At 30.5% G+C, this 10372-nt stretch overlaps 1 protein-coding gene across 1 annotated transcript; it reads left to right on the top strand.

Moving 5' to 3' along the window:
* Positions 1-3985: 3985 nt before the first annotated feature.
* Positions 3986-10372, top strand: LOC143062124 (galactosylgalactosylxylosylprotein 3-beta-glucuronosyltransferase 2-like). Its single transcript, XM_076233935.1, has 4 exons — positions 3986-4443; positions 7247-7333; positions 9215-9418; positions 10004-10372. The coding sequence occupies exons 1-4, from the start codon at positions 4030-4032 to the stop codon at positions 10070-10072; spliced, it is 774 nt and encodes a 257-aa protein (XP_076090050.1). The 5' UTR covers positions 3986-4029; the 3' UTR covers positions 10073-10372.

The following is a 10372-nucleotide window of genomic DNA, read 5'->3' on the forward strand; positions in this document are numbered from 1 at the left end:
GATCTGCTTACACTTCCGAAACACCTGAGATCACTCCAAGTTTTTGGTTGGGTTCGTGTTGCTTAGTCTTTAGTTTTCTATGTTGTGTCTTCTGTATTATTATTTGTCTGTTTGTCTTCTTATTTTTAGCCATGGTGTTGTCAGTTTATTTTCGATCTATCAGTTTGACTGTCCCTCTAGTATCTTTCGTCCCTCTTTTATTATAAGTTTTTGTATTCTTCATACTTGACAATATGTTATTTCTTTGACATGGGTTTTCAAATGCATACATTATCATGTTGTGACGTACATGATACTAGTATTTGGGAGAGAAATTCTTTCAATGCAGAATGAAGGTTGTTACAAGAGAATTGTGCTTTTAAATGATATCATTAATGTGAAATGTAAATATCAAACAACGAACATCCTCAAAACGTATATTTATACAAGGAAAATATAATCAGCGTACGTTAGAGTGCTTTTTTCTTTCGATTCTTTTTATATGTAGATAAACTCATCACAGATACCAGGATTAAATTTTGTATTTACGCCAGACATGCGTTTCGTCTACACAAGACTCATCAGTGACGCTCGAGTAAAAAATAAGAGTTAAAATAGCTAAATAAAGTACGAAGTTGAAGAGCATTAAGGACCAACATTCCTAAAAATTTTGCCAAATACAGCTAAGGTAATCTATTCCTGAGGTAGAAAAGCCTTAGTATTTCAAAAAAAATCAAAAGCGTTGTAAACAGTTCATTTAAAAATATGACCATATCAATGATAATTCATGTCAGCACAGATGGCTGACTACTGAGCTGGTGATACCCGCGCGGAATCAAAACTCCACAAGCAATATTAGATGTGCATTACATTACATAGACAATCCTCAATATTAAATGTGTTCAGTATAATAAATTGATAGTTTCCTTTATATTACGTTTATCTCATTTTCAAAAGTTTGAAATTGTATGGCAACTCTCCTCACTCATTTTTGAGTTTATAATGTGATCCCTAAATTCAAATATTATTGATACGGTTTTGAGTTTTATGTTATTATACAAATATATCTTAGCTATCTATACTTAACTATTACTTAAACGAGAAATAGGTGCTACACATGTTTTTTTACCAGTTACATCTCATTGTATGTGAAATTAACATAAATTAATATATTTCCATTTCATGTATATAATGTTTATATCAGTTTTATGCTTGCAGGTTATTTTATAAATTTGAGCTACTCTTCAACATACTGAAATATGGAAAGATGATTGTTACACAAACCTTAACATAATATTCTAACAAAAAGACTTTATTTACAAATATGAGGAAACCTACTTTCATTGTTAAACGGTCATTAAAGATATTATGTTTACTAACTGGATTTGCTGTTATGACTTGGTCATTCTCATTTACAAAATACATAAGTAAGTAATTTTACATCCAAATTTAGGATGTTATCATTTAACCTACTGTATACTGTTACTTAGCAATCAAATTCAATTATTACGAACATGGGAGACATATACTTGCATGGGGGCATCTACTTGCCTCCCCCATGCTGCTAACGTTATATTTGTTTGAGAGCAACAAAAACACGTCTATTGTCATGGCGTTTATTCAGAAGGAACTGTTATCGATAACGTCACATGACAAATATGAAACATTATACAAAGGGATACAACCCGCGTCTTACAAGACAAAACACTTACGACCACAAATATACATAACGCAATCACAATACCTCATCGATACCATAGTTACCAGTCACTATAGGGTAAAGTTTCAAAATCTAAATGCGATACTTGCAATCCTCAAGAGTTGATATATATAACAATAAAACGGATAAATCGGTGAATAACTATTTATAATAATGTAATCTCCTTGTGGTTCATGAAGACAATCTTAGTTGTCAGTTCCAGTATAATTAATTATCAAAGGTACCAGGCTTATACTTTAATACACCAGACGCGCGTATCTTCTACATAAGACTCGTCATGACGCTTAAAACAAAATAGTTATAAAGCCAAACAAGTACAAAAAAAATATTAATAAAAACTAATGGTAGACAGTTACCAAAAATAAAAACTTATGGTAGACAGTTACCAAAAATAAAAACTAATGGTAGACAGTTACCAAAAATAAAAACTTATGGTAGACAGTTACCAAAAATAAAAACTAATGGTAGACAGTTACCAAAAATAAAAACTAATGGTAGACAGTTACCAAAAATAAAAAAAACTAATGGTAGACAGTTACCAAAAATAAAAACCGATAACTGTAAAATACTATCAGTCTTTAAATATAATATATATAAATAGAGAAATGATAATATTCTATCATGAGAAATATCTATACAAAAAATGTTACATTAACGACATTTTTAAAATTATTGCCTAATTGGTTGTCAGAGCGAATTTTCGGAATCCCTTCAAACGATAATTTAACTTAATCATTTTGGTAATGTGTTAATGAAAAGAAATAAAATTTACAAATACGAATTGAACTTTATATTTAACAATTATCGTATCACGTTTTTTTTTAATCGAACACTTAATCTTTTATTTAATTAAGGACATATGTTTGTTTCTCTACAGAATGATCTTGAATCTTGAAACAGCATCCTTTAACTTTGAAATAAACATGAATAAATAAAGCAACTGTAGTATACCGCTGTTCGAAATTTATAAATCAATAGAGAAAAAACAAATCCGGGCTACACACTAAAACTGAGGGAAACATCCCAAATATAAGAGAACTACGACACAACAGAAACACAACCGAAATGTAACCCACACACAGAAACGAACTATCATGTAACAATGGCCATTTTCCTTACTTGTTACAGGGCATTTTATGAAAAAAATGGTCGGTTGAACCATGTTTTGTTGCATGCCAAACCTCCCGCTTTAAAACAGGAATCATAAGGGCTATGATATATCATTGTTTTTGCTTGGCATCCTATAATCTATCAGAAGAAAGGTGTTAGTATGATTGAATGTAAAAGTATGAAAGACATATTCTTCCATAATAAGGTTTATAGTAACATATTACCATATCAAAGATTTGCTTTCAATATGTTTTTGCCAATAACATTTGTTACCATTAACTATATATCAGTTATGGACTTTTGACTAGCTCAAAACGTTATACATAAACCTGTTCAGATTATTTTGACCGAGGACGATTTCCAAGAATGCTCAAAGATTTATGACAAATACTAATATTCAAAACGACATTCGAATTCTTATCTTCAATGTCCTCCTATTCCGTTTCACAGTTAGTTTTAAAAACTCTTCAGAGTCGTGTGAAACTTGAGATGGTACATTACACTACAGGGAGATAAATCTCTCTGTCAAAAATCATGTTACGAGAAATTGCATCTGAAGTGTTAAGTTGAAGAATGTTACATTATAACTACTTACACAGATCGAAAACAATCAGGCAAAATCAAACGTAAATATTCTTCTTTGGTCGCGATAAATTTGCATGACGCTATATACCTTCATCAGGAACAGTCATGGCCAAAACGTTTAAATGACGTTTTATTGATAAAGAAATATTGAGCTTCTCAATGATCAAAATTAGTATTTGTCATACTGCTATACATCCAATGATTTTTTTCCGATATAATTTGTGGTTCTTTAAAATTTTTGATATTTTTATCAAAGGGCAAAGTTAATATTTTGTCAAAAGGTTAAGAAAATTAAACGAGCCAAATTAATTTAGTCTAAGTGTTTGGTACCTGGTTAAGGCAAAAAGGGATTGTGCGCTAATGTTTCTTAGTGTAATTGGTCATTATAACCCGATACTTTATTTCAATGGTACAAGTTTGTGACCCGGATTTGTTTCAGTTAACTTGATGTATAACTAATGAAAAGCGGTATACTAATGTCGCCTTTATTTACAAAGAAATTTGCCTTCAATCATTTGGTACTATATTTCATAATAAATAATGTCGTTTTGCCTTATGACTTTAAATAAACAAATTTATTTTCAGGAGGTCAATTTGTCAATTTGAATGTTTTACCAGAAAGGTTAAAAGAAAACATGTATTTCATGAGAAGAAGACTAAACAAGGCATATTTGTCGTCACTCAACAAAGCAGATAATCACGATATTCCGATTATTTTCATAATCACACCCACATATTACAGACTAGTTCAAAAAGCCGAACTTACCCGTATGGCAAACACTCTGCGACTGGTTAAACAATTACACTGGATCATTGTAGAAGATTTTGAAGTTATTAACTTAAAAACGCAAGAATTTTTTCAATCAACTGGTGTATCATTTACCTATTTTGCTCAGAGCAGAAGAAGCGAGACAAATAATCACCATAGAGGTGCTGACCAGAGAAATGCTGCTTTAGATTGGATTATGGTCAATCACAATCCAAGTATACCGGCTGTCATATATTTTGCTGATGACGACAATGCGTATAGCCTCGAAATATTTCAACAGGTAAGTGTTAAATAATTATATATTAGATATAGGAAAATGTGGTATAAGTGCCAATGAGACAACTCTCCATCCAAGTCACAATTTATTAAAGTAAACCATCATAGGTCATAGTACGGTTTTCACGTTTATTGCATTAAGGATATAACTAATAGAAATAAAGTAGAAAAACTTAAATACATTTAATTACAGAACTACGACTTCCAAAACAAAATTGCATGTTCAGTTTGACGAACCTTAAAATGTTATATTGTCGGTAACTGAAAAATACCCACCCTAAATTATCATTTATCAACTAATTGCAAAAAAGCTATTATCTTAAATTTATTCATACAAACATTTAGATGCTTGATATTCCCTAGAATGTAATTTGAAAGTATTATATGAAATGAATAATATGTATACTCTGTATTGTTAAAGATGTCTTTTCTGGAAGATATGTGTACAATTTACAATAGTATGTCAAAAATGTTTTCCAACAGACATAAATAAAAAAATATTTTATTACATTTAATGGATGTCTGTTCAATTTTTGAAGTAAAAAAGTATAACTTAAACATTTACTATTAAAAGTTCACATAGTTGCATCTATTTTTTTTTACTTTTAACTATCTGCATGAAAAAAAACATGTACCGAGACAATTCCCATTTTGAATTTTGATTTATCATTGGTAGTTAATTAAGAAGGTATTTTAATGTAAATGTCATGCTTATTCTGAAGTCAATGTTAAAAAAGGTAAAATAACAAAAAATCTGGAACTCCTAGAAAAATTCAAAACGGAAATTCCATCATTTAATAACAAAATCAAAAGCTAAAACACATATTAAACGAAATGATAACAACTGCTATATTCCTGACTTGGTACAGGCATTTTCTTATCTAAAACATAGTGTAATTAGCATGGTTTGTAGCTAGCTTAAATATCACTTATATTACAGTCGCATAACATTCCGTTATATTGACAATAATGTGTGAACAAAACAAAGATATAATAGGTAAAAATGTCAAAAATAGGGGTACAGCAGTCAACATTGAGATATAATCTTAATTACTATCAAACAAACAAATAAGTCAACAAAAAAACCCAAAAAGGCATTAAGACAAAGCGCATTAAAACAAAAACGAAAGACAAGAATACTAAAAACTACCATAAAATAATAACACAATGACAGGATGCATAAGTACCGAGCTACGTCAAATGGACATCACCAAAAATAGACTAAACAGTAAAAGTAATTATTTACAAACACAAAAAAAGAACAATTTAACACGTAACTAAGATGATAAATAACATCAGTACCTATAATCTATACTTCAAAAAAATCGTTTATGATTGGTGAAGTTGAAACGGAATATTTATCAACAAGGCTTTGGTATCTTCCTATGAATAAATGTACATACTTGCGAAAAAGTCGATATCTTTTTTATGTTATTTCAATCACGTTATATAACGTTGAATGATATTTGCAAATTCTATTACTTTAAATGTACTATTATTGCATTAATGGTTAAAAAAATACTATATATGAGAAATGATTAGTAAATGGTATGTTAAAGAAAAAATAAACCTCGAAAATGAATCATATATAAGGTAAAAAATGTTAAGTAGAGATAATAGGCTTTGCAAAGGTATATTAAGTAGCCGGGATTAGGTTGTAAAGTTCAATCATAAATTTTCTGGTATGTTCACTACAATAAGCCTACAAGACATATGTCCAGCCGTTTAGCAATGCATTGTTTTATTGCAATACAAATAAATCGATATAATATTTCTGAAACAAAAAATCTTCCAATTGTGCCTTTGCCGTGAAAAAAAATCCCCAATAACGTCCTTACCAGGTAAAACAAGGACATTGTATTTACAAGTGATAAGAGGATAGATGAAAATATAAAAATGAATAATATATTTTTTATCCCATCTGTTCCATTATGATTTTTGATATATTAGAAAAAAATAATGATTGTACTAGTTTAATTTTCTATTATGGTTAACAATTAGGAAGCGACCGTTTAACTTCAAAAGGGAGGAGGGTATGGTTTCCCCCCTAAACAAAATATCCTGATCCCTAATTTGAAGAAATTTTGTTTTCGACTCAAACAAAAACTATAACCCCCTTTAAGCTTGAGGTTAAATTGTTGACCTTTAACAATCAGGTAAAAGATGGTTATATATATATATTAATATGAATGAGGCAAACGTGCTTTTACGTTGTTATCAAAGAGTCTGTTCCTATGTATGTTGGCGTTTGTTCTATTTGCAGTTATGTGTTTCTGCTGTTCAGATGTTTTCCTTCTATCGTTGAAATGTTTCCCTCGGTTTGTATGTCAGAATTGTTTTTAGCTTTATCAATTTATGATTATGGAGCGGTATACTACTGTTTCCTTATTTACAAACCGAAGATCGTGCATTTTGTTCACATGGTAAACTAAAGGACCCTGAGAATAACTTATCTTTTAAACAAGCTTTAATTCACCATTAGTTACAAAATGCTAAGTTATTATATGTCACTTATCCGTTGGTCTGATGATCAAAAATACACCGTAATATTGAAAGGAACCATAGTAAAACAGATGAGACTTTGATTCCTTGATTTGTTAAAATCTTTTCCTACTGTAAGAAGAATTCAAGGGAATGTCCTTCTCATTTTGTCAGCTGCGCCCAACAAATTAGATATCAATGATTGCATGTCGCACAAAAGATTGTCAAAAAGTAGTACTTAATGTATATTGCATTTTTATCGAGTTTGATAATAAACAATTGTAAAACGGTTTTAAATTCAGCTAATCTTTTTAATTCATCTGCAGATGCGATACACCAAAAAATTATCAATGTGGCCGGTAGGGTTATCAGGAGGAAGGACGTATGAAACACCTATTCTTAAAGATGGAAAGGTAGGGGCTTTTAAAGAGTCAAATCAAATTCTTCATAAATTTTTTTCAGTTTTTCGTTTCTATATCTATAGCAGACAACAAACGCTTTGGTTTTGGTTTGACAGATTGGTCAACAGCATTTTAAAAATAGTTCCCAATATAATTATTTCTTTTTCAACAACGTCCAAAATCTCTGACCAAACAACAAACGACAACAGAGATAAATAGACGGTGAAAATTATACAACTACACAATCTTCATCGCAGATTTAGGATCTAACAAAGCTGAGTTTGAACTACGGTAAACAATACAATCTGTGAACAAATAATTGACATATATGTATAGAATGACATTGTAATCGTTACAGAATAAGTGGCCTTGGTAGAAAAAAAAACCATATGGCATATAGAATGGAGTCATTTGGAAGAATAAAAACCCCACTTTAGATCTATATTCTCTTAACTGGATTTTGATTTAGAAATGTCATTTATGCTGATCTATACGTGAATTAAATATCAACGTACTGGCGGGTCATATTCATAGAAATCAACAAAGCTGTGGTAAGTTATGAGTACCGAAGACAATAACAATCAAAACCAAGGAGTAAACAAAGACTCAACAGAGGCGAAACGCACTACTCATAGATAAACAACAAATTTCATGACACAATGGCGAGGATCCTGTCAAAGGATAGAACAATATATATCAACTAGTTAATTAAATTAAAATAGTTTAAGGGATCTGGATCAGTTTAAGGCAAAAGAGTACACCAGATAATGCACCATAAAAACAATCCGTAGAAAAAAATCAACTTCAACAGTATCATTACAGAACAAGATAATCGAGTACTCAAAACTTAGTGAAAAATTGAGGGCAATTATTTTGTTTTTTCCTGTAAGTCCTTAATCAAATGGCATGTCAAAAACTCAAACACATCAAACGAATAGATAATTGCTGCCATATTCCTGACTTGGTACAGGCATTTTCTTATGCAGAAAATGGAATTAGAGCTCTCACTGGTATGAGAGTCGCATCAAATTCAATTATATTGACAACAATGTATGAACAAAACAAACAGACTTAATAGGTAAAAATGTCAAAAAAAGGTGTACAGCAGTCAACATTGTGTTATAATCTTAATCACCATAAAATATGTATCAAAGAAGGGAACATTCAAAACAAATAAAGTTAATACAAACTGACAACACCTTTGGTACAAAACAACACAATACCGACAATCTATCTTCTTAGATAGAAATCCACAAATCTTTAAATGCGAAATGGTTTTTAATTTTTCGGTATTTCATTTTCTCTTTTTTAAGAAATATCAGAGATGAAAACGTGAAATCGTATCATCAAATCACGGAAAAAAGTGTGAAGTCATCCGATACCCTTTATCTCTATCATGAAATATTCCTTCAAAAACTGTTATCACGAACTCCAAAAAATAAACTATAAACATTTAACATCGGTATCATTGAAAATATAAATATTAGAAGACATGAAAGAAGATGACTTTGGACGGTTTTAATTCAAAAGGGTAAACCACATTCTATTGAGATCGATAAAGGCAAAGTTTTAATTCAAAAGGGTAAACCACATTCTATTGAGTCCGATACATGCAAAGTTTTAAAGAAAATCAAACACTAAATTTGTTTCAAACTATTACATGAAATAAGTTGACCCACCTCTTAATTACTACCATAGATATTTTTGATGCAAGTTGGTCCTTTTTAGCTAAAAAAAACTATATAAACAAATGGCACAGTATTTGTTTTTGACGAGAATTTAAAAATCAACATTCAAATTATAAAAGGTGTGGCGAAATTCTCTAGTTGATGTATTCAGCAACATTTACATGAAGCAAATAACGTAAAAGTTACGTTACTTATTTCTTTTCAGGTGATTAAATTTTTAGCTTGGAAACCTGAGAAAAGAAAATTTCCAATTGACATGGCTGGATTTGCTTTAAATGCCAACGTGTTATGGACATACAAACCGATGAGATTCAGTACGGATGCAGATCCAGGAATGCTTGAGACAAAACTATTAGAAAGATGCTGTACGTGGGATGAAATTGAGCCACTTGCTGATAATTGTACTAAGGTATTTTATCATCACATTCGGAGATAAATAATTCCATTATTCGAATTCAAATTATTAAGTTTAACTCCTATAAGGAATTATGACTTGAACTCGAACTGTTTCTCGATTTTTTAACTTAAATTTGAACTAACTCAAACTATATTTCCAACTCGATGCTTAGCCACACTCGGTGTGTTTTACCAATGGCGTCTAAGTATTGGTTATATCGGATTTCTGTAATTCACAATTTGGAATTTTTGTTTCTGTCTTTTGTATTCTTTTGTGGCATTGCAAACTGAATTTATTGTGCCAAAAGACGTTAGTCTTTCACTTTTAAAGAAATACATGTAAATTTTCCCACAAAACCTGCTGGTTTTGTGTCAGACATGTATGTGCTACCAACATAAAATGGTACTCGTCTGGGGTTTTTGTAGGTTGTATTCTACACTTAGTACAAAAATGTTTTAAAATGTGGAAAAAATTGTTGCAATACTTGCACACATATTTAATGAAAACCAGACTTCTCTAGAAAAATCAATATTGTTTCCTACCAATGTAACGTTTTTTTGTAAATATTATATTTTAGTATATGATTTTTTTCTTCAGATTTTGGTGTGGCATACCAGAACGGAGAAGCCAAAAGTCCGCATGTTCGACAACGTCTTAGAAGTATGACGACGATGATCGAAATCATAATCATAGAAGTTAAAAAAAAACATTCGGCAATGAAAAAAAATCAGTCAATGAAATTGCAAATTGAGGGACTTCTTTTAGGTTGTGATTTAACATTAAGAGAAAAAATACTATATACTTTTCCTGTTCAAAGTGGAAATAATCCTTGATATGGATAATTTTAATCAAAAGAGGTCCTTTACATAAACTTAGGCGCATACATACATTGTTGGAAAGCAACATTGAATTCCGTTGTAAATGACGAATTGGGACTGTATACTGGTATTTATGCTCATTTTATGT

Source organism: Mytilus galloprovincialis, chromosome 2 (assembly GCF_965363235.1).
Source record: "Mytilus galloprovincialis chromosome 2, xbMytGall1.hap1.1, whole genome shotgun sequence".
Lineage (NCBI taxonomy): Eukaryota > Metazoa > Mollusca > Bivalvia > Mytilida > Mytilidae > Mytilus > Mytilus galloprovincialis.

Bases quoted from the DNA above. Each gene is read 5' to 3' on its own strand.
- LOC143062124 (XM_076233935.1), top strand. From the start codon at position 4,030: ATGTATTTCATGAGAAGAAGACTAAACAAGGCATATTTGTCGTCACTC. The intron at 4,444-7,246 runs GTAAGTGTTAAA...ATTCATCTGCAG, and splicing joins GCCTCGAAATATTTCAACAG to ATGCGATACACCAAAAAATT. The intron at 9,419-10,003 runs GTATTTTATCAT...TTTTTTCTTCAG, and splicing joins TTGCTGATAATTGTACTAAG to ATTTTGGTGTGGCATACCAG.